General features: G+C 50.4%; 1 protein-coding gene across 1 annotated transcript in view; it reads left to right on the forward strand.

The window, feature by feature from the left end:
* Positions 1-21,369: 21,369 nt before the first annotated feature.
* Positions 21,370-24,537, forward strand: part of WNT11 (Wnt family member 11) — a 16,137-nt gene continuing 12,969 nt past the window's right edge. The window contains exon 1 of the mRNA XM_049780319.1: positions 21,370-21,452. Within this exon, the coding sequence (XP_049636276.1) occupies positions 21,370-21,452 (83 nt within the window). The remainder of the gene's footprint in view (positions 21,453-24,537) is intronic.

Raw genomic sequence — 24,537 nt, forward strand, 5'->3', positions numbered from 1 at the left:
AAGATCCCAAAAAAGGGCAGACTTGGGAAATCCATCTTCCCACTTTTTCACCTCAGGATCCCTGACAGGACTAAGTGTGGAAGCAATGATCACTCTTCTTCAGTTCTTAACTGGCTTCCTCCTCAGTGTATACTGCTGTGGACTGAGTCCCTGTCCCCCGAATCTGTATGTTGAAATCCTATCCCCTAAAATGGATGATGCTTGAGCAGGGTGTGGGCTCTGGAAAGTAAAGAAAGTAATTATTTTTGATAGTTCATAAGGGCTCTCCCATGGAATTAAGGCCATTGTAAGAGAGAACAGAGTTCTTGGCTTGTTCTCACTTTTACTTTTTATTGTTGTCTTGAAGTAACATGGTTACCATGCTGCTTGTGTTTATGGCTTTGAGGTACAGAATTACTGCATCCTTACCACTCCTAAAGTGTCCACAATCTCCCACCACTGACCCGTGTCCCTTCTATCCCATTTCCATTTCTTCCCAACAACCCCCTCTCCTCTTCTCTCTCTCCTCCTCCTCTTTTCCTCCTTCTCTCTCCTCTCTTTCTCTCCTTCTCTCTCCTCTCTTATTCCCTTCTCCCTCACTCCTCTTTCTCTCATTCTTCTGTTAGACTATTATTGTGGGGCTACACCCAGCAGTGCTTAGAGCTTACTTCTGACTCTGTTCAGGGTAGGCATTGATACTGCATAGAAAGCAAGCATCTTACCCACGGTACTATCTCTCCAGCCCCCTTTTTCTCTTTGTATTGTCGTTGAGGGAGCATGGCTATAATAGAGCTAACATTCATGATTCTACATACAAAAGTCACTGCACCAAGATCCTACCATTGTCTGTAGGTCACTTTAGGTCACTTCTGTGCCCCTGGTCCATTTCTCCCAACCCCATTTACTCTCCACCAACCCTCCAGAAACTATGTATGACCCAGAGCAAGAGGGAGCCATCTGTAAACTAGAAACTAGGCCTCATCAGGGGCCAGCTTGCCAGCCTTGGTCTTGGAGTTGTCAGCCTCCAGGACAGTGAGAAAGCTCTTAGTGACACCCCACCCAATCTAAGGTAGTGAGTCTGAGGTTTACAGTCTGACTGAACGAAGAACATCCATAAAACAGGCAGACAACCCCTCCCTTCATCATTGTGGATAAGAGTAAAATACACAATTGTTAATCATGCAGCTTTTTTTTCTTTATTCATTTGTTAGCCCCGAATGATGTGATGCCTCCTAAATAGCAGGTCCTATCTGGGAGCTGAGGCAGGGCAGTGAGCAAAGGGGGCCTGAACAATAACAATTGCCTTGCACACAGCCAATCCAGATTCAATCTGGCATCCCATACAATCCCCGAGTACCATCAGGAGTAATTCCTGAGTGCAGAGCCAGGAGTAATCCCTGAGCATTGCAGGGTGTGGTGCCAAAACAAACAAAAACTAAATAAAAGAGCAGTGAACAAAGTGGACAGCAATCTCTGCCCTGATGAAGCAGACTTCCAGTCCTGAGTGCAGAGCCAGGAGTAATCCCTGAGCATTGCAGGGTGTGGTGCCAAAACAAACAAAAACTAAATAAAAGAGCAGTGAACAAAGTGGACAGCAATCTCTGCCCTGATGAAGCAGACTTCCAGGGGGACACAGTAGTGCCTAGATAAGAATTGAATGTATGTCCAGTGGAGGAAAGTGCAATGGATGAAACTCTCCCCTGGAAGGAGGCTTCCTGTTTGCACTTCTATTTTTTGTTTGTTTTGTGATTTTAGTCACACCCAGAGATGCTCAGGCATTACTCTTGACACTGCACTAGGAATTATTCTTTTTTTTTTTTTTTTTTTTGGGCCACACCCGGTGACTCTCAGGGGTTACTCCTGGCTATGCGCTCAGAAGTCACTCCTGGCTTGGGGGACCATATGGGACGCCGGGGGATCGAACCGCGGTCCGTCCTAGGCTAGCGCAGGTAAGGCAGGCACCTTACCTTTAGCGCCACCGCCCGGCCCCTAGGAATTATTCTTGACAATGCTCAGGGGACCCTGCAGACCCAGGTTCAATCTTGGTACCCCATATGGTCCCCTGAGTCCATATCACTTAGAAGTGATCCTTAAGTGCAAGAATACAGTGATGTGAATACAATCAACCCACAAAAGTGTAGTGCACTTAAAACAAAATGTAAAGAACTAGAATTATACTATAGCAGATACATTTGCCTTGCGTACTGCCAACCCAGATTCAATCTCCAGAATCCTATATGGGACCCCAAGCACTGCCAGGAATAATCCCTGAGTGGTGATAGCCAGAAGAAGTAAGCTCTGAGCATTGCCAGGTGTGGCACCAAATCCAAAATTAATTAATTTAAGGACTGGATGACGTACAGGGTTAAGGGGCATGATTTGTATGCTATAATCCCAGTTCAATACCCTATACCATATGGCCCCCTGAGCATCACTGGGAGGTCCTGGAGCACTTCTGGAGTGGCCTTGTAATCTCCAATATCTTGAGGCCCAAACAGGACCTCATCTTCAGTTCCTTGCACAGAACCATAAGCTCTGTTGGTTGAGAATTGTTGGGTCAGACTCATGAGTTCCTGAGCAAGCTTGGAAGGTCTCCCCACCAAAATAAATAAGTCAAAAAGAAATTTAACTACTTAAAGTGTTGAATAGAGAGCTCAATGGGTTGAGCACATCTTTGCATGCAGAAGGTAGAGGGTTTTAATTCTTAGAACCGCATGTCCCCCATACCCCCAAAGCACAGAGCAGGAAGTAGCCCCTGACCTGAGTATCACCAAAACTTGTAATCCCAAAAACAAACTCAGAGAAAGTTTTCTCCAAAAAGTGATTGAATGAACAAAATGACCTCTAAAGAAATTTGGTTGATAGAGATAATCTAAGAGGTAAAGCATTTGCTTTACACATGGCTAACCTGGATTGAATTCATGGCATTGAATAAGATTCACTGAGCACCACCAATAGTGATCCTTGAGATCAGAGCCAGGGGAAAACTCTGTTGGTATGGCTCCCACTTTAACTTGTTCAAATAAAGGCTCTTCACCTATGCTGCAGGGTCTGGACCCAGCATCCACATGTTCCCTAGGATCACTAGGTACCTTCTAGTCAGACTCTGGGCTGCACACAATGATGGTACTTAAGTTGCAATCACTCATCAGTGATGGAGGAATCTTAGATTCAGGAATTTCAGAACTCATGCCAGGTTAGAGACAGAGAGAGGTGCAGGGATTGTAGTTTACTCCCTGAAGACACTGATGGTCTCTGAAGACACAGGGCCACCACAAAGATTATACGGGGGCTAAGACATTTGCCTGGCACTGCATTCTCAGACCCCCACCAGCCAGTTTGGCCAAGAATTGTCAGGCACCCTAGGTAGAATATTCCCACCTCCATTACAAAAAAAAAATCAGAAGCAGACTTTGTGCCTTAGAGGTGATTTTCTGTAGGACAAGCTCTTTCTTCTTTTCCTTGGGTTGGAAAGAGGCAAAGAGGACCAAGATGGATCCAACTGTGTGTGGAGCCTGTGCTTGGGCCCAGAGTTGATTCTACTATTCCAGCCTGGAGCAAGCATGTGGGACTGATCTTTCCTCTGTGGAAGGGAGATGGGCCTTAATTGAGGACAATGTCCTGATTTAACTGAGGCAACTAGAGCTGGAGTTGGAGGCACTGGGGCTGGAAGAGAAGCACACACAGTGAAAAGGGCACTTAGTTGGGGCTGAGTTCTGAGATGGAACAGAGAAAGGACTGAGAGAGGTGTCTGGATGGTAAAGGCTGAGGCAGATCCAGAGTTGGAGTTGCCTGCCCCATGCAGGACTGAGAGGTCAGGGGTCTGTATTTGTCTGTTTATACCTTCCCATTCACCCGAAGTATGTCCCCATTTGGACAAAGAACTACAATCCACATGACATGCAGGTTTATCCTAGGAATGCCAGGCATTCCGGGAAAGGTCTGATCTGAGCTTCTTCCATGTCAGCTCCAGGCTTGCTCTCAGCTCGCAGCCTTGATCTGTGCAGGATGATGTGAGAAGGGCCCTACTGGGCCTCCCTTGGCCATTGCTCTGCTGCCTCCCCCTAGCTGACCTGCCCTCCCCATTGGCTCAACCTCCTCCTTTCCAATATCTCTAGGTCTCCAGCCAAACATGGTTCTTGGCACCAGGTTCCGTAAGTCCAGTTCCAGACATCCCCACCCTTGTCTGATCCCTGAGGACCTGCCCCAGGCTTTGGTTAAAGCATCCAGCGGAGCTTCTGCCCTTCCCTTTTTGTTTTTCTCTTTATTCTCTCTATGTGCCTCTCTGCTCCTGCTGATCTTACTCTGCTTCTGTCTCTTTCTCTTCTCTGGGGTATGTGTGGTGAGTAGAGACCAGCCTAGACATCAGGACAGAGAATGAGGTTCAAATTGCTCCAGACCTGGGGCTAGGCTGAGCAATATGCTCTGTATACAGGAAGCCTTCAGTTTGGCTGCTAGCATTATTGTTTCCCCAACCAACGCTAGGAGTGATCCCTAAGCACAGAGCCAAGAGTAATGCCTGAACACCACTGAGTGTGGCTATAAACTAACAAAACAAAACAACAGAATCGGAGCTGACACCTACTGCTTGTGTTGATTTTGGGTAAACAGACCCCTTCTCTATCTGATGGTTTGAGAGGACCCTCCAAATTCCTATTTCTCTAGGTGCTTATGAACAGAACACCTCCCCCCAAAATACTAGACACTAACTGCAGAAATCTTTTTTCTTTTGGTTTTTCGGGTCACACCGGTGGTGCTCAGGAGTTACTCCTGGTTATGTGCTCAGAAATCACTCCTAGCGTGGGGGACTATATGGCACGCCGGGGGATCGAACTGCAGTCAGCCCTAGGTTAATGCATGCAAGGCAGATGCCTTATGGCTTGCGCCACTACTCCAGCCCATTTATTTATTTATTTGTTTGTTTATTAGATGGCAGAAACTTTTTACCTTCTTAGAAACTCCTTACCTTCTTTTGAAGTACTTTAGTACTTTTGAACTTTCTTTCCCCAAAAGTTTTATTGGTTTTTGGAGTCAGTAAAGCTCAAAGCTTCAAAATGCACCCGACTTTATGTTTAGGAACCACTCCTGGTGGGGCTCAGAAAACCTATAGGGTACCAAGATCAGCTATGTATAAGACAAGTACACTACCCGCTGTACTAGTACTCCAGTCCATCTTCTCCCTCTGAATATGTTCTTCCCTTATGAGGAACCAAGGGACTGCCGTGAACCCTCCTTTTCAGGCAATGTCCCCAGATTTAGCGGTGCCATAGTATCAGGTCATGGTGCTAGCAGCTTGTGGCTCAGAGGTGCGGCTGGATACCAGGACTGGATCTCTGTACCTGGGCTCCCAAGAGGGAATGAGGGGGCAGTGGGAGGTGCTGTGACACAGGCTCTGGGTCTGTGTTTTCACCAACTGAAGGAGAACAGAGATGCCTCTCAGTGCCATCGCTGATCAGAATGCTCAGTCTCCCTCAGATCACTCCCTTTACTTTCAGCCCCTACCCTTGACCCCCCCCCTCCCCTAACCCTGAACATCTGTCTGCTTCCTTCTGCTCATTTTGGGACTCATAGAGCTCTGAGACATAGACATGCCAGGGCATTTGAATGTGTTTTATGGGGCTAGGGCACTTGTCTTGCATGCAGTCAACTTAGGTTTAATCCCCAGCACCATATATGTTCCCCCAAGCTCTACAAGGAGTGGTGTCTGAGTGCACAGCCAGGAGTTAAGCCTTGAGTACTACTGGGTGTGCACAAAAAAAAAAGGGCGGGGGTGAATGTTTTTGGTATCAGGTATTTCATAAAACAAAATAAAATAGCTTTCCTGGAGTTAGAATGGTTTTGGAACTGAAATACAGGTCTTTCAGACTTCAAGTTTCTCACTCTTCCTCCTCCTCTACCACACCCACCTCTCACATAGTTGTGGTTCTGTGAACCCCACTATAAGCCACTTCCTGAATGCTAGCTTAAAATGGTAATTGTGTCATATATATATACACACATATATACATCCACATATATGTGTATATATTCATAGCCAACTGATTTCTGACAAAGAAACAAAAAAAACTTAATGCAGAAAAAAAACTTTTTTTTCTTTTTAACAACTGATTATCCACTTGCTACCTCATACCCTACACAAACATTAACTCCAAAGGCCTAAATATCAGGGTTAAAGACAGAAAACTTATAGAAGGAAAAATACAGGTGTGAATCTTCAGAACCTTAGATCAGGATAATATCTTAGACTTATCAAAAAAAAAAAAAAGCAAAAATTATCAACAGGAAAAAAATTGTAGTCATACTTCAGGAAAATTAAAATTAACTGTTTCAAAGGACAATATGAAGAAAATACAAAAGCAAGAGTAAATAATAGAAGGGAATATTTGCAAATAATATATTTGACAACACTGTGGTATATTGGTACACAGACTCCACAGAGAACTCTTGCCATACCACTGCAAAAATATAAGTAGCCGTATTTTTTTTGGAGGGGGGGGGCACACCCGGCGGTGCTCAGGGGCTACTCCTGGCTGTCTGCTCAGAAATAGCTCCTGGCAGGCAAGGGGGACCATATGGGACACCGGGATTTGAACCAACCACCTTTGGTCCTGGATCGTCTGCTTGCAAGGCAAACGCCGCTGTGCTATCTCTCCGGGCCCAGTAGCCATATTTTTTAATCCAACAGGCAAAACATTTTAATAGCTGCTTCTTCAAAGGAGATAAACAAATGGTCAATAAACACATAGTGTCTCAATATGCAATTACAAATCACAATAGCAAGATACCATCTCAAGCCCAGGAAGGCCAAAATTTATGTACTTAATTTTTATATTTAAGGTCACACCTAGTGGTGCCAGGGGTCGAACCCGGGCCAACTATGTGCAAGACAAATGCCTCAGGAAGGCCAAAGTGTTAAAAGACAGGAAAATAATAAATGCTGGTAAGGATGTAGAAAATTTAGAATATTCATCTAGTGTCGGTAATAATGTAAAGTGGTATATCCACTTTGGGACACAGTTTGGCACGTCCCCCAAACTAGACTTACCAGATGATCCAGCAATTCTTCCACTAGATATATAAACAAAAAATATGGAAAGCATCTATTTTATACAATGTTTGTGCAGGAATGATCATTGCAGCATTGTTTGGAATGGTGGAAAGCACCCAAATGTCTGTCAATGGGGGAGTCAGTGAACAGAATCAAGTTTACACAGAATATTACTCAGTGTCAAGAAGAGACAGAGAAATATTGATACCTTCTACATGAATTAACTTGAACATCTAGAATAGGAAAAATTAAGAGATAAAAAGGCAAGGATGAAATAAAGCATGATAGATATGGGATTTCTTTTATTTTTTATTTATTTATTTATTTATTTATTTTTTGTTTTTTTGGCCACACCCAGCGGTGCTCAGGGGTTACTCCTGGCTGTCTGCTCAGAAATAGCTCCTGGCAGGCACGGGGGACCATATGGGACACCGGGATTCGAACCAACCACCTTAGGTCCTGGATCGGCTGCTTGCAAGGCAAACACCGCTGTGCTATCTCTTCGGGCCCGGGATTTCTTTTAAGAGTGTTTGAAGTATTCTAAAAAGGGGTGGTTGCACTGAAAAGTACACTTCAAAAGCTTGATTATATGACATGTTTATTATATTTAAAGTTTGTGCTTTTTTCCTTCTGTCCCTTCCTCCTTTCCCCCTCCCTCCCTCCCTCCCTCCCTCCCTCCCTCCCTCCCTCCCTTCCTTCTTTGTCTTTCCCTGGCAAAAATTCTTTCCTTGGGAAAATTTTTTTCAACAGCCTCTGCCATTCATCTTAAACATGGGGTGCTTTATTATAATCTTGAGAAGGGAAGAGTCACACAGGTAGAGAAAGTATCAAATGATGCCTTAGAGCCCAATACATCATCTACACCACCCAAACTGTCAGTTCCTGGAGACCAAGAACCTTTATTAATACAGTGCTTCCCATAACGAAGTTCAAAACCTGGCACATTGCAGAGGTGACAGGTTGGGTCCAACTGCTAGAGTGAAGCAGAGATACAATTGCAATGAGCCTCAGAAATGAGGATTTATTACCCTCTGTAGCTGAGAGGGCCTGTATCACCTGGGCTCCCAAGGCAGCCCCTCCTACCTGCCCATTTATCCCCTTCCATCCTTGCTCTCTTCTCTCCTCACCTTCTGTATGTGGCATGGAAAGGAGTAGCTGAGAGCCTGCGAGTCATAGGAGATCTGACTGTTCCCTCCCAGAGCCCATGGACTCAAACCTAGAGATGGGCCATGTAATGTGACTAAGAAAGTAGAATTCTCTAAAATCAGGCTTTCTGGAGGGTTTCTGGTCTTCATGACTGGCAGTGCTCACAGAACCTCAAAAATTGTGTGTGTGTGTTCCTGTCCTAAAAAGGTTGGATTCTAAACATAAAAACACACGAAATAAGATTAAAAAAAAAAAAGGTTGAATTTAAGCCAAGAATACTGTCAGATGGTCAAGCACACATCCTGCATGTCTGAGGCTGTAGCTTCTATCCCAGCACTGCATGATCCCCCGGCCTCAACACTGCTAGGTTTAGCTCTAATAGCCAGAAAGCATTGTGAGGAGTGCTCCTCGTGTTTTATATAGCTATGTATAAATACGGCTTTGGGAATAAGATGGGTGGAACTCAAGGTGATTCTGCTGAGGAAAACAAGGAAGTGAAAGTCAGTTACCAGATGGTTTAACTTATGAGTAGAATATGAACTAAAGCAAACAAAGTGGCCCAACACAATAAGACTAACTTCTAGACTCATGAAACAAGGTTGGTTACCCTCAGAGAAAGAGATAGGGTGGCAGGAAGCAATGGGGAACATTTTGGTGAAGGGACAGTGCTGGTACTTTTGTGGACAGAATGGTGTGTCTTACATACACACAGAGCTGGGAAGGGAATCCCCTGAGAGTCCATAGTATATAGGAATTTTTCGTTTGTTTTGTTTTGTTTTGGAGCCATACCTGGTGGGGCTCAGGGCTTACTCCTGGCACTGTGCTCAGGGATCAGTCCTGGAGGTGTTGGGGGAATCATATGTGGTGCTGAGGATCAAACACTGGTTAACTGCATACAAGGTAAATGCCTTATCCACTGTCCTATCACTTTAGCTCAAAATTAGAAACTAGTAATTTAACCATTTAGAAGCAGGAGGTAGATGAGCTGGGTAGGCCTGTAGAACTCAGTTGCTTGCTCTGTGGCTTAGGGAAGGCAGTCAGAGTTCTGGGGTACAGAGTGATCCAGAATTCAAGCCCCAGCCTTTCACGCTCCAGTGGCATGCAGGTGGGAAGGGGGCCCCAGAGTCTCTGTTTCCTGAGCTGTAGAGTGAGAACAGCAACTCCAGCCTGTGGAGTCATAAATATACTAGGGGAAAAAAGCAGGGTGAGTCCAAATCCGGCACACAGGGGGCTGTGCTATGGTGATTCTGATTATTGCTGCTGAAGTACCAGAAGTTGATATTCAGCGTCTAATCAAAAGCTAGAGCATCAGACAAAATGCTGCAGACAATGAAGACAGGGCTGCTGTGGGAGCAGTGAGAGGGGCCGCCATTTTTGTTTGTTTTTGGTATTTGGCCACATCCTGTGATGATCAGTGTTTACTCTGGTTCTACACTCAGAAATCACTCCTAGTGGTGATTAGGGTTGTCAGAGATCAAATCTGGGTAAGCCATATGCAAGGCCTTACCAACTGTACTATCTCTCTTGCCCCAGAACCACTTTTTTTTTTAAGAGGGGGAGAGGGATTTTGAATCACATCCAGTGTTGTAGGGTGCTGACTCTGTGCTCAAGGGTCACTCTTGGTGGTGCTTGGGTGATGATAAGTAGTGACAGGGATTGAACTGGAGTCAACCATGGGCAGGGCAAACATCTTATCCTGTATGACCTCTGAGATACCACTTACCCCCATCCCCGGAGGGGTATAAGGACTCAGAGCCAGTCCAGCCCCACTCTAGTGTGTTGGTGACCTGGGCCTGGTAACATACCCTCTCTGAGTTCCACATCTATGAATCAGTCTGCTCAGATTTTCTACAACTAACAAAGAGTTACCCTCCAAGTGACCCCTACTATCCCCAATCCCCATTTTAGAAAAGCATAAACAGGACTTTAGAAAAGATGGGGCTGGGGGCCGGAGAGATAGCATGGAGGTAAAGCATTTGCCTTTCATGCAGGAGGTCATCAGTTCGAATCCCGGTGTCCCATATGGTCCCCCGTGCCTGCCAGGAGCAATTTCTGAGCATGGAGCCAGGAATAACCCTTGAGCACTGCTGGGTGTGACCCAAAAACCACAAAAAGAAAAAAAAAAATATGGGGCTGGAGAGATAGCACAGCGGTAAGGTGTTTGCCTTGCATGCAGAAGGTCGCTGGTTCGAGTCCTGGCATCCCATAAGGTCCCCTGAGCCTGCCAGGGGCGATTTCTGAGTGCAGAGGCAGGAATAACCCCTGAGCATTGCTGGGTGTGACCCCAAAACCAAAAAAAAAAAAAAAGAAAGAAAAGAAAAGCTGAGTTTGCTCTTGCAAAGCCCTGTGCAGGACACATGGATGCTATTTCCCTACCCTATGCCAAGAGGCCTTGCACATTGGACAAAGGGACCTCAGCCCTGGATTTCCTGTGTGATCTTTTTTTTTTTTTTTTTAAGCTTTTTGGGTCACACCCAGTGGTGCTCAGGGGTTACTCCTGGCTGTCTGCTCAGAAATAGCTCCTGGCAGGCACGGGGGACCATATGGGACACCGGGATTTGAACCAACCACCTTTGGTCCTGGATCGGCTGCTTGCAAGGCAAACACCGCTGTGCTATCTCTCCGGGCCCTCCTGTGTGATCTTGAGCAAGTCACCACCCCTCAACCCCTCAGGGCTTCCTCATCCCTATCTCTGGGGGACCAAGGACAGCCTGGGGCCAGGTTCTCAGTCTCATCTGGTCCAGGAAAGGTCAATAGGGGACCCATCCCCCAGATCTCAGCCCTGGAGTCCAGTGACATCATCCCAAACCTTCAGTTTCCGCAGCAACTGGGGTGCTGGCTGCAGTTCCCTGGAGGCCAAGACCGTCTGGATTTCCTTACACATAGCCATACCTCGTCCACATTTTCACAATTAAATTGTCAGTTTAGGTTAAGTGTTGTCTGCTGATGGCTGTCAACCCCTTTCTGGCTCTCCTCATGCCTCAGTAGAGCAGGTAGGGGAGACGGCCTTCCCAGTTCCTCCGCACTGTGGGAAAAGGAGGGGTGGTAAGAGCAAGGCAGGGGGCTCCCCTTTCTCTGGACCTAGGTTTTCTTGTCTTAAAAATAGGGTGATTAGGGCCTGGAGAGGTAGTATAGCAGGTTGGGTGCTTGTCTAGAATGAAGCCAGATCAGGTTCAATCATTGGTACCCCATATGGTCCCCTGAATCCACCAGAAGTGATTCCTGAGTGCAGAGCCAGGGTGTGGCCCAAAACAAAACAAAACAAAAAAAGGATGGTTGGAGAGACAGTATAGTGGATAGGATGGTATGCAGCCAACCATAGTTAGCTTCCCAAGCACTGCCATATGCAAGACAAGCACCTTACACACTATACTATCTCTCCAACCCCAGAACCTGAGTACCTCCGGGTGCCAATAATCCTTGCTCATGAGTTGGATGTTCTCTTTCTACCTTGCTGCCTTTCCTCCCTCCCAAAGCCACTGTAAGTCTGAAAGGAACAACATCTGTGGCAGAACAGAAAGCTCTAGAGCAGGGTTGGCGAACAAGTTTGACACAAAGAGCCAAAATTATAAACTGTGAGAGTCAGAGAGCCACACCACGCAGTGACCTGCCAAAACAGACAAACACTCACACAAAAGCATCTAATTTTAACAATAATCTATTAAACACATATTGCATTTTGCCATTTTGAGTGAGGGTAAAAATCCTGTTCACCACCCCGGCTCTAGAGCTTGACTGAATAGACCAGGGTGATTCTGCCAAAGTTGAAAGACCTTACCTTTCATGAGGGTTCTGAGCTCTGGAACATGACAAGAAGGGCAGCTTGCTCTGATCTACTCTGCCTCTGCAGGTCTACTGGGTCAGTCCTGGATTTTCTCACTGCCTGCCCCTGTAGGCAAAGACATAAAAGGGGACATAGAGATATCTCAGGGGTTAAGGCACATACTTTTGCAAGCAGCTGACTGACCGGTTACCCCCAACAGCACAGGGTTCCCTCAGTAATCCCTGTACTGCAGGTTCTAAACAGCACCACACCCTCTGGCCTTTGCATTGAACTGCAGGCTCAGTTGCCTGAGAGTCATCAGGAAGAAAAAAGAGGACCTGTTAAGCCCACCAAAAGAAAGATGGCATTGCAGAGTATTCATAGTACAAGACTATTTCCAGCGTCTGGGTCTACATGCAAAGCCAGTTCTGCTGCTCACCAGAGTCACTCTAGCCTCCACCCAACTCTCCTCTCTCAGCCTCCCAGGAACTCTTCCTCCTCGGTCTCCCACCCCCAGATCTGTAGAAACGTCCTGTCCCTTCTGCCAAAGTTCACTACTCAGCATTCAGCGCCCTCCTGGCCATGGGGCTGTCCTCTCTATGCAGTTCCCCCTATCACCCTCATGCCAGCAGCACTGAGCCCCAGCCTGCCCTGCTGTGAAACCAAACTTCTTCCTCTTGTCTTGGCTTTCACAGTTTGCACTTCTGGGCTCCCTGGCCTCCCCCTTCCTCAACCACCTGACTGTTCCGCTCCACCTGCACATTATTTATAGAGCCATGGACACTCAGCACAGACAGCTCTCCATCTGGAATTGTTTATGTACCTGGCAGGAAAGGAACTAAGCTTTATCAGGGACTGATTGCTCATGGAGCAGTACGCCTGCATCATCTCTTCGGGAAGCCAGCAGCAGCCCCAGCTGGGAAAATTCTCTCCTCCCATAGTCCAGATGTAGAGACTGAGGCTCAGGGACCGGAAGGGCCTTCCCAAGGTGGGGGGGTTGCAACTTTAAATGGTGTGTCTCTAGGGCCCATGTCTAGTAGTTGTGACCAGGTGACATGTCTATGGTGAGAAACCATAGTGCTTGCTCAATACCAAGAACAACTGAATTTCTTTGGGGCCAGAATAAGGATGAAGGTGCAGTCAGAAGAGAATTTCCCTTACATGTGGCCAACCCAAATTTGATTCCCAGTATTTTTTTTTTTTTTTTTTGGTTTTTCGGGCCACACCCGTTTGATGCTCAGGGGTTACTCCTGCCTAAGCGCTCAGAAATCGCCCCTGGCTTGGGAGGACCATATGGGACACTGGTGGATCGAACCGAGGTCCTTCCTTGGCTAGCGCTTGCAAGGCAGACACCTTACCTCTAGTGCCACCTTGCCGAGCCCCAATTCCCAGTATTCTATGTGGTACTCAAACCTGCCAGGAAAAGTCCTGAGAACTGCCAGATGTAGCCCCCTAAAACAAAACAAATGGAAAAGCAACTTTGATGTGTCCAAGATTGTCCTATAGCAGAGGAGGGCCTACAAGAGGTGTGGCTCCTTTCCCCTTGATGGAAGAGATCTCTCCCAGCTGGGGATCCACAGCATGGGCCAAACAGCTTACTACTATTCACAAGCTTCTCCCAGAGCAGTGGAGATTTTTTAGGGAGAAAAAAAAATTCAGGTAACTAGTTGGGGACACCCCCTCACATGACCTTAGATAGTTGACTCTACCAACCTGGCTGCCACACAAACCACAGCAGAATCTGGTGACTGAGACGGATGGATGGTCCGATCCCATAGGTCAGGAGGTGTTCTGATTGCCCAGGCCCTCTGACATGGATGCATTTGACTGGTAGCTCAACCAGCCTGGTTCAGCTGCAGAGACTGGGCCTCTCACTTTGCCCTTACCTGGTCTGCTGGAAGATTGGACATCCCATAGAAGGTAGCCTTCAGGCCTCAGACTCCAGGCCTGCTGACACATTGCTCCGTGCCAGTCCAGATCAAGGGATGAAGACTAGATCGCATCTCTGAATGAGTCACATTTTGGAGAGAAGGGGTTATCTTGGAGAGATGAGATCCATGCCACTCCAGAGCCTGCTTGCTGACCTGCCTAAAAGGTTTGAACCAATAAAGGTCCTTATGCAGCTCCTGGCAGGGGTCAGGAGTTCTATTTTTTTTTTTTTCTTGATTTCTGTAGCATGTTCATTTCTCAGCCTTGGGTCCTCTCTGGGACAACCTGGGTGCTGTAGGGAGAAGTGCTCTGGCCCAGTGTGTGCAGATGAGACCTGGGGAAATGACACTTGTACTCATATCCAAACACTGAAGCCAAGGATAGAAAAAACTGCTCATAGGGAACCCCACCTCCAGCACCACCACCACATGCCCTGTGTGGTGATGGTGGTTGCTTTCCATTCCTCCCATTCTATCTACACATACTGGCCACTGTGTGCTGGGAAAAGGCCTCTCCCCAGGGAAGTAGCAGCTGTCAATCAGAGAGACCACGTGACTTTCGAGGGCCAATCAGCTACCTTCGCTGGAATTGATTCCTGAGGTCTAGAGAACTGGAAGTTCCCTCCTGCCTAAAATTCCTGAAGGAGCCAGGTGGTAGATACATAGAGTTTATGGAAGGAAAAAGGCCTGAAAGAAAGCATCACGAAACAAACACGCTTCCAACAGTGCTTCTGGGCCCCAGAGTCCTGTGAAATCTGGCTCTCCCCTCAGACCACCCCTGCTTCTCCACCAGCTATAGGAGGCAGTCTGTTTCGCTTCTGTCTTATTCATTTGGCACTGGGTTTCTTTCTTGGAGGTGAATGAGGTATGAGAAACACCAACAGTACCTCCCGAGCAGCCAAAGTCAGGATGGAACCAGGATCGATTACGTGCCCTTCCAGAAGGGAAACACAACAGTTAGACCTGGTGGTCCCTCCTCACCTGTCTCAGGAAGGAGCCTCTCAACTGAGCCTGCCCCTGGCCCTACAAACCTGCTCCCCAATTTTGGGCCACATGTGGAGCAGGAAAATAAGCAGATATGAAAAGCCAGGGGATGGTGCTCTAAAGAATGTCTATAGCAACCCTGCCTGGAAGATCTGCCATTGTGGGCAAAGCCACCTCTGGCTAGTCAACACTGTCCAGACTCCCCATTCTCTCACTTTCAGAGGGGGTCACTGAGACTCAGAGCAAAACAAACATTAATTCTCACATCTTGTGGCCTCAGGCCTGTACTTCAACTACATTACCCATCCACCTGTGGGGACCCTCACCCATCTCCCCCAGGGCCTTGGCATCAAGGAAGGGAAGCTGAAATGATTATAGGGGTCAGCAGAGATCAGTCTGGCAAGAGGAATGCACCCCCCCTTCCCTGTCCTTTCAGCTCTGGTGTCCCCTTGCACAGGGATGTGTGTGGGAGAGGGGACTGGAAGGTGAGTTGGGGCTGATCGATACAGTGGGGAGAGGGGCTTATGCTGACAGCAGTTCCCTGTAGTCTGCACAGTCAGGTCCTAGGGGAAGGGGTGAGTGGAAAGTGAGATTACCACCATTCTGCCTCTCAGAGCTTCTCCTTTGTGAACAGCAGCCCATAGGACACCCTGGAAAGAGTGGGGAGGGGACTCCATTATAAAATCCATTATAAAATCTGTGGGCAAGGAGAGGAAAGAGAGGGAGTGTTCCTGATGTGCTCTGAGGACGTTCTTTCAACTGTGAATATGGGCACATGGGCACTTGGCATCACTTGAAGGAAGGCAGGAAGGCAGGAAGGAAGGAAGGAAGGAAGGCAGGAAGGAAGGAAGGAAGGAAGGAAGGAAGGCAGGAAGGAAGGCAGGCAGGAAGGAAGGAAGGAAGGAAGGAAGGAAGGAAGGAAGGAAGGAAGGAAGGAAGGAAGGCAGGCAGGAAGGAAGGAAGGAAGGAAGGAAGGAGAAAGTGACAAACTAGGCCAGGACTACGTAGGAGGAATTATCCATATCTAGTGTCCTTTAGCTTAAGAAGCACAGTGCCTGACAGAACTTTACAAGAAAAAAACATCTAATCCCATCCAAAAATGGGGAGAAGAAATGGACACTTTGACAAAGAAGAAATACATATGGCCAAAAGACACATGAAAAAATGCTCCACATCACTAATCATCAGGGAGATGCAAATCAAAACAACTATGAGGTACCACCTCACACCCCAGAGATTGGCACGCATCACAAAAAATGAGAACAAGCAGTGTTGGCGGGGATGTGGAGAGAAAGGAACTCTTATCCACTGCTGGTGGGAATGCCATCTAGTTCAACCTTTATGGAAAGCAATATGGAGATTCCTCCAAAAACTGGAAATTGAGCTCCCATACGACCCAGCTATACCACTCCTAGGAATATACCCTAGGAACACAAAAATACAATACAAAAACCCCTTCCTTACACCTATATTCATTGCAGCACTATTTACCATAGCAAGACTCTGGAAACAGCCAAGATACCCTACAACAGATGAATGGCTAAAGAAACTGTGGTACATATACACAATGGAATATTATGCAGCTGTCAGGAGAGATGAAGTCATGAAATTTTCCTATACATGGATGTACATGGAATCTATTATGCTGAGTGAAATAAGTCAGAGAGAGAGAGAGAGAAAGACGCAGAATGGTCTCACTCATCTATGGGTTTTAAGAAAAGTGAAAGACATTTTTGCAATAATAATTTTCAGGCACAAAAGAGAAAAAAGCTGGAAGTTCCAGCTCACCTCAGGAAGCTCACCACAAACAGCGATGAGTTTAGTTAGAGAAATAACTACGTTTTGAACTATCCTAATAATGAGAATGTACGAGGGAAATAGAAAGCCTGTCTAGAGTACAGGCGGGGGTTGGGTGGGGAGGAGGGAGATTTTGGACATTGGTGACGGGAATGTTGCACTGGTGATGGGTGGTGTTCTTTACATGACTGAAACCCAAATACAATCATGTATGTAATAAAGTTAGTTAAATAAAAAAAAAATCTCAGGAAAAAAAAAAAAAGAAGCGCAGTGCCCTACAGGTCGTCCCCCTTGGGTGGGGGGGCAAGGATCTCAAAATCTTCCCAACAGTCACCCAGCCCAGAGATCTCCTGGGAGTCGAAAGTTCACAACTCTTTTCAGGACAAAGCCAAGAATTCCCTTGATTCTCCTTTCCCTAAACTGGGAGCTGAGTCCTAGGAAGAGAGAGGAATAGATGGAAGCACCGGCGCAGAGGACCCAGGACGCCTGCACCCCTAAGGCCAACACCTCTGGCCTCCATCCAGCCTGAGTCCGACTTCCTCCGGCTGGCGGCCGCTGCGGGGACACCCGTGGCTTTGAGATGTGCGGCTCCTCGGCCCGCTGCACCTGGCCGCACGCGTCGCATCGCAGACACGCCGTGGGCTGGCTCGCTCGCAGGGGGGCCGGGCAGGCTGAGCACCCCCCCCAGCGGCAGTCAGTCCGTCCCCATCCGTAACTCTTGGCGGCTCCGAGCCCTCCGGAGTGGCTGGCGCCGCGGGTCCGTGGCATCCTCGAAAGGACCCCGCCCCGCGCAAGGCTGCAGCCACCCGGGTGTCTGCGCGCGGACGTGGGCGGATCAAAGCGGCTGCCCGCGCCTTATAAAGCAGAGTGGCCAGGCGCGTTGCAGACAGTGCCGGGAGGAGAAGAGGAGAGACCCGGGAGCCTGCAAGCGAGCGCTCGGAGGAGCGCAGGGCCGGCCCGCAGCCGAGTGCAAGGCGGAGTGCCAGCCCGAGTCCTCGCAGAACCCCGCGCTGGGGATCCCGACCTGGCCTGGCCCTCGTCGCTTCTCCCGGAGGGTGCTTGCTCGGCCTCTCCAGCGGCGTGGAGGGTGCGCTGCGCTCCGGTGCGGGCTATCCGGGCGCAAGGAGCGAGCGCTCCGGGAGGTGAGCCTTGGCGGAGAACCCGGTACGGGGGCTGAGACCTGCTAGTGCAAGGGTTGGGATCGGGTGGGAGGATCTCCCGGGGTGGACAGTGCGGGCACAAGCGGGTATGATCCCCGCGCAAGCCCGGGAGAGCGAACCTTACTTAGGGGCACCTCTCCTCCGCGGCACCCCCCAAAGAATGCCCTTTTCGGGAGCGCAGCCACTGGGGAAGGCCGGGGACCGGGCTTCCCTGGGATGCTTTGCTGGAGCGGGGCCTCGCGATTCTCCTGCGGTCCAAGGCCAGTTGTCCTGGTCCGGTTTCGCCCGATGCGATCTCCCCTCCTTCCCGGCCCGGATCGACATGAGGTCACGCCGGAGCTATCCCGGGGGTGGGGACCTTGGATCCCGCGGCCGGGCAGAGAGGTTATGTGTGTGCTGAGAGAGTGGCAAAAGGCAGAGAACCCTGGCAACTCCTGCCAGGCTCGGGGGTGGTGGAGGGAGGCGACTCTGCGAACCGCTCCCCGTAGCGGCTATAGGAGAGGGCGCGCAGCCGAGAGTTTGTTTACAGACTTGGGGCCAGGCTTGGGGGTGTGGGTGTGGGGCGAAAAGGAGAGTCCGTCCCAGTCCCCCCGACTTTACACCTCCACTTGGGGGCCACTGAGATGCCTCCGTGACTCTTCCTGAGCAGAGCCGGGCTTTTCCAGAAGGGCTCCAGAGAGAGAGAGAGAGAGAGAGAGAAGGTACCCCGAGTGCCTGCACCCCACCCTCTCTACTCTCCAGATCACTCGCTCGGGAGGAGCTGGTGCGTCGTTCTCAGCCTGGGAGGGAAACACCCCTGGGGAAACCCTGGACTGGGTCAAAGGCGAGTTGCCGACCGGGCCTGGCTTAGTCGCTCGCGCACCAAGTAACCTTGAAGCGGCGCCGGCCTTCGCCAAGGCTTGCCAGGTTTCGGGGCTGCACGGTGCAAGCTGCGCGCCCCTCTGCGAGCTGACCTTAGGCTCCCGGGACCGCTCGAGCCAGAGCCAGCTCCCTCCGGGGTTCGGGGACGCGGCCTGTGCCCACCACCGCCTTGGGTTCTCAGGGAGCCCGCCAGACCAGAGTCTTTCCAACCACCTGTTGGAGCGCGCCTGCGACTGCGAGGCACGCGCAGCCCGGGGACTGGTGCCCGGTGCCCTTTCTCCTGTGACTGCAGGCAGAGTGTCTTAGATTCAATCCCCGACGAGGCGCGGGGCTCCGGTTTCTCCAAAAGACCCTGCACTGTGCGGTAATGGGGGACCTCTCTGTGCGGGGATGGGGGCGGGAGGGGAGGCACGCGCTCCGGGCCAGAGCAAGGTTGCCCACGCGCAAGTAGATGACTTTTAGGACGACCTCAGACTGACGCCTGAGTCCACCCCTGAGGCCCAGGCCGAGGAAAGCAAATGCCCAAAGACCCACTGTTCTTAAATCACTGTCGACACGGCATCGAACCCCGGCTTAGCGCCCTCTGGCGAGCCGGGGACTCCCAGAGGCTAGAGCGCCTCCGGAATCGCGGGACGAAGGCTGAGGGTGACCCAGAGGCAGTCCTGGTCGCGAGCACCATAGACAGGATGCTCCGTGGGGACCCAGACGTCCGGGGAAAGTGCAGCTGCCCCCCAGAATGAACCAGGAGCAGATGGATCAGGTGTGGGTTTAGGAGGCTGGGATGGGGATTTAGGAGTTTCTCTCTGGGTCACTTAGAGCTAGACCGGAATCTCCCATTAGTCCCTTTTTCCGCAAGTGCGATCCTTTCCTGCATCCCACCCATACATATTGGGTGCTTCTAGAGAGGAAGAGTCCTCTTTGAGAGAGGTGGGTGAGGCAAAGAGCTTGATTTAGAATTTTGGTCTTCTCCGCTTCTCCCAGAGCCAAGCCGATGATTCTCTGCCTCTCAAGAATGTGGTATAGACGTTTAGGTCCAGTAAAACAACGGGTTTGGATTAGGCTGGCTGGAAGGAGGGGGCTTCAGGTAACACCCACTCACTGACACCCCTTCTCGCTTGACTAGATAAGTCTTTGGCAAGTGCCTCTGAGTTGGGCACTTGGTACTGGGTTGTGGGGGGTAGGTGGGTGCATGTAAGTCAGTGTTTTTCTCCCTGCCTTCTTTGGGGTTATGGCAGACTCCACAAAACAGTGGAGTTCCAGATCTGTGTGTACTCCAGCACACTTGACACAGATATACAAAATGTGGGTGGAAGGCACTCAACATACAGTGATGGGAAACTGCGGGACCCAAGGAGATGCTTGACTTCAGTCTGTTCCTTTGTGCTTTTTTTAGAAGGGGAAACTGAGGCAGGAAAAGGCTCCGAGAAGGCTTGCCCAAGCTTACACCATACCCTTCAAACCAAGGAGGGTGCCTGCTTTTTTTGCAGCGCCTCCAAGGAATCATTTCGTCTCTGATCCTCCCCAGGGGAGACGGGTTGGAGCCGTGGCTATCACCGGCACAACACCAGCTGTTGGCCAGTTTGGGGGGAAAGCTGGGAAAGGAGTTAACACGGGGAGAATGAAGAAGGAAAACTTAAAAGAGCCAGAGAGTGGTTCTGCGGCTTTGGGGCGGGCGGGGTCTCTGCTGCTCCGCGGCCCCGGGGTGCCTCCTGGCGGTCAGAGGTGGGATGATGCCAGCCCGTGAGCTTCCAGGCTCAGCCACCCCCCGACTCCACCTCTATGGGGGGACCAGGAGACCCCGGTGCTGAGAAGTCCTCACCGTGCACAGACCTTTGCACCTCGCTTTCTCTCCTCTTCAAAGACTGCGGAGCAATACGCATTTCTTCGTCTCAGTGCGGTCCCCAAGTAGCTATTGGAGTAGATTTCTGGTCCGTTTCAAGTAGGTTGAGCTTCGTTTGGATTTGGTCCCTGGGACTGCTAAAAGGAACAAATGCAATCAAGTTATGTAAAGGTCTTTACTAAGAGGTGAACGGGCTCCAAATCGCCGCTGTACGCCCAGTATAAGAAGGGGTAAACTGAGGCTCAGCGGAGAGTGAGAGCTGTCACGACCAGAACAGCTCATTCTCGTATAGTCGAGAGAACCCTGCATCTGGGCTCCAAATCTGCCGCCCAGCCGCGGCTCCCTCCTCCTGTCCCCCTTGGTCCTCTCCAGCCTGTCCCTTCGGAGTTCCGAGTGCCCAGGCCAAATTTGTCCCTCTGCCTCTGTGTCTGGCACAGAGAGAGCATCTCTCCCCTCTCGCTGTCTCTGCCCCTCGGCTCCATCTTCCCGGTGTCTCCGGTGCAGCATTTTCCCCCTTGGCTCGCAGCATGGACCTCCTCCGGGTCCGAGCTCGCGTGGTGGCGGAAAGGAGCGGCCAGGCCGGGCCGGGGTGGCTCTCGGCGGGGGACCCGCCCTCGGCATCGCCGCACCTAATTCGAGCCAGACGGGCGGGCGCGTCCCGGGCGGTGCGGGGCGGGAGACGCCGCGCGCCCGGCCTCCCGGGGCCCCGACCCCTCCTTTGTAATTCGAATCCAGACGCCCGCGAGCCGCTCTAACCCGCCGTCCCCGCTCTGCTCTCCCCGACTGCAGGCGGCACGGTGCGCAAGGCGGGATCCTGCGTGGCTGCTCGAGGTGCGGGCCCGGGGCGCGCCCGCCGCGCCACGATGAAGGCGCGGCCGCGGCTGTGCGAGGCGCTACTCTTCGCCCTGGCCTTCCAGACTGGCGTGTGCTATGGCATCAAGTGGCTGTAAGTAGGGTGCCCGCGGATCTCGGGACGGGGGAGACTGGGGAGGATGGGGAGCAGCAGGGAGGGGAGGGCGCAGTCAAGACCCGGGAGCCCAAGGTTGGGTCTGGGGGTCGTGAACCTGCAGCCTGCTTTTCCCGTGGAAGAAAGCTGTCCTTATCTCTAGGGGTGAGACGGGGCTTGGAGAGCCGGATGGGGCTCAGGGCAGAGGCCATGGGGAACAAACCTATACGATAGGGCGCACACAGCCAATTAGGGCCAGGCACATGGGGTTCTGCTCGGGACTGCTTCCTTGCTTGGATTCTGATCCATGCAGGAGGGTTTCCCCCACAACACTCCTGACACCTCTGTCTGCGCAACCTTGGGGTAATGCCCGCCAGGGGAGAAGCCAGGACATTCACTGAGACCCACAGAGAAGCAACCTGTAGAAAAGCCTCCCTAAATGTTTGGGTCTGTGTGCACGTACACGGTGTGCTTGGAGATAAATATCCCCTCATGCAGGCATGGAGGTCTCCCCTCTGTGTGCAGACCAGGCGCACAGGGGAGTCAAACCCGCCGGCCCTTCCTGGAGGAGATAAGCCCAGGCAGTAAATAACTCTGAATGCATACATACCCCCATCCCGTTCCCTTACCAACCCAATTGGCAGGAGCCCAGAGAAGGGAAGATGCCTGGTGTGGGCCATATCCTGGGAACATTTTCAGGGGGGAACCCTTGGCTGAGGTGAAGAGTCTTGGGAGTGTTTTACAGGGTGGGGAGGAGATTCCCTAGGAGATGGGAAAGTCAGGGCAGAGTTTGGGAGTGGGGCGGGGTGCCTGCAGATAAGACTTGCCTGGCATGGGCTGTGGGGGCTGGGAGGAGCCATGAGGAAGGCCTGAGGATTAGTTGCAGGCTAGGGTGATAGTGCCGGGCCACCAGCAAACAGACTCCATGTCACTGCTTCTTGTGAGTCTAAGTTATCGATTAATTGATGATTCCAGAGGAGATAGTTCTTGCCTTTCCCGTTAGGAAGAAGCTTGGGCTGGAAGAGGGGGGAGGCTTCCAGCCCTGAGACACTAGTTCTTGCAGCCTGGCCCCCTCTCTCTCTCCACCCTGATTTTTCCAGGAGCCCTCAGCCTCCTGCATTATGCTGCTGGGCCTGGCACTGTCCCACCAACCTCCTCTGAACTGGGAGTCCTGGCCCTGCTTGCTTGGCGGGTAAAGGTAGTGGGAAAGGTCTGGCAGTAGAACATGAGGAGGGATAGAGGGGACATGGGCTCCCTAGTTGGCCATGCCAAGTGGCCTCATAGATGCTGAGACTCCACAAGGGCCTGCACGCACCCCTGCACTGACACGTGGCAGAGCAGATGGTAGTCACGCTGTCCCCAGCCACTGGGGGCTCAGCAGCCTCTCAGGGAAGTTGAACACATATGCGATGGGAAAGTCATAGAAACTAGAGAGGAGGCTGGGGTTGGGGCTCAGTGGCAGAGCATGTGCCTTGCATGTGTGAGGCCCTGGCTCCATACCCAACAATACCAAAAAGAACAAGAGAGAGTGAAAGAAAGGAAACCAGGGGTGGAGGAGGGAAACGCTCCTAAACCCAAAGTCCTATTCAGTGGACATAGGATTGTTTCCTTAGGAGAGGGAAGACGGGAGGCGGAGTAAAGATAGATCTGTCCAGAGGAGAGAACTGTAGCTGGGCTCTGAGGCAGAAGTGGGAGTTTGGTGAGTGCAAAGAAGGAAGGAGGAAAAGCAGGTAAGAAAGCAGAGAGACTGGGTGGGGCCTGTATCAAAACAGGAAACAAACATGATTGAGCTTCCTAGTAAAGGGCCCAACCCCTGTTCCCAAGGTTTCATTATATTTGTAATGTTACAGATAAGATGTAGGGGATATTCTAATCCCAGCCATCCTGCAGATGTGGAACCTCAGGTTCAGAGAAACTAAGCAAATAATTCAAAGTCACAGAGCTAGTTTGTGGTAGCTGTGGGCTCAGAACTCAATAGGGTGCCCATACTTTTAGGAGTGGTCAAACTCATGCTGGAGTTTAAGGTAGAAAGGGAAGCAGGGGCCCGTAGAGATAGCACAGCAGCGTTTGCCTTGCAAGCAGCCGATCCAGGACCAAAGGTGGTTGGTTCGATCCCAGTGTCCATATGGTCCCCCGTGCCTGCCTGGAGCTATTTCTGAGCAGATAGGCAGGAAGGAGTGTGGCCCAAAAAACCAAAAAAAAAAAAAAAAAAAAAAAAAAGGGAAGCAGGAGTGGAGTTTAAGAAATCAATATGGGGGCCCAGAGTGTTAGATGCAACCAACTTGGGTTTGATCCCCAGCACCCCATATGGTCCCCAGAGCCCATCTGGAAAAATCCCTAGGTTTAGAGTCAGAAGTTAGCCCTGAGCGTATGAGTATGGCCTAATATCAGCCTACCCCCCCCCCAAAAAAAAGCATAACCACTGTGTGTGTGCATGCCCATCTCTAGTTTAAGTGCTTTATGTATATTTCTTGCTTGTTGTTTTGGGGGTACATCCAGCTGTATTTAGGGTTTACTCCCAGCCCAATGCTCAGAAATCCTGATGGTGCTCTGGGAATTATGTGGGGTGTCAGGGATTGAACCTTGGTCAGCCAGGTGCAAGGCAAGCACTCTACCTGCTGTACTAGTGCTTTAGCCTAAGTGCTTTATGTATATTACTTTATGTAAATCTTCCTCTGGACCAGAGAGATAGTATAGGAGTTAATGTGCTTGCTTTGCATGTGGCTCAACCCATGTCAATCCCTATAGTTCCCTGAATGTCACCAGGTGTGATTGCTGAGTACCAGCTATTTTTCCACTGGGAGCAAGCAGAGATAACTCAACAGACTGCATGTAGGCTTTGCATGCAAGAGACACAGATTTGATCCCAGCACTGAATGGTCGATCCCCTGAGCACTTCTGGGTATGCCTCCTCAAACAGCAATAACAGAAATCCCCCAACTGCGTCTGAGAAGTGTCTCATAGAAAAGGAGGGCCATGGCTGGAGAGATAGCACAGAGGTAGGGCATTAGCCTTGCATACAGCCGACCCAGGACAGATGGTGGTTCCAATCCCAGCATCTCATATGGTCCCCCAAGCCTGCCAG

Source organism: Suncus etruscus, chromosome 9 (genome assembly GCF_024139225.1).
Source record: "Suncus etruscus isolate mSunEtr1 chromosome 9, mSunEtr1.pri.cur, whole genome shotgun sequence".
NCBI classification, from domain to species: Eukaryota; Metazoa; Chordata; class Mammalia; order Eulipotyphla; family Soricidae; genus Suncus; species Suncus etruscus.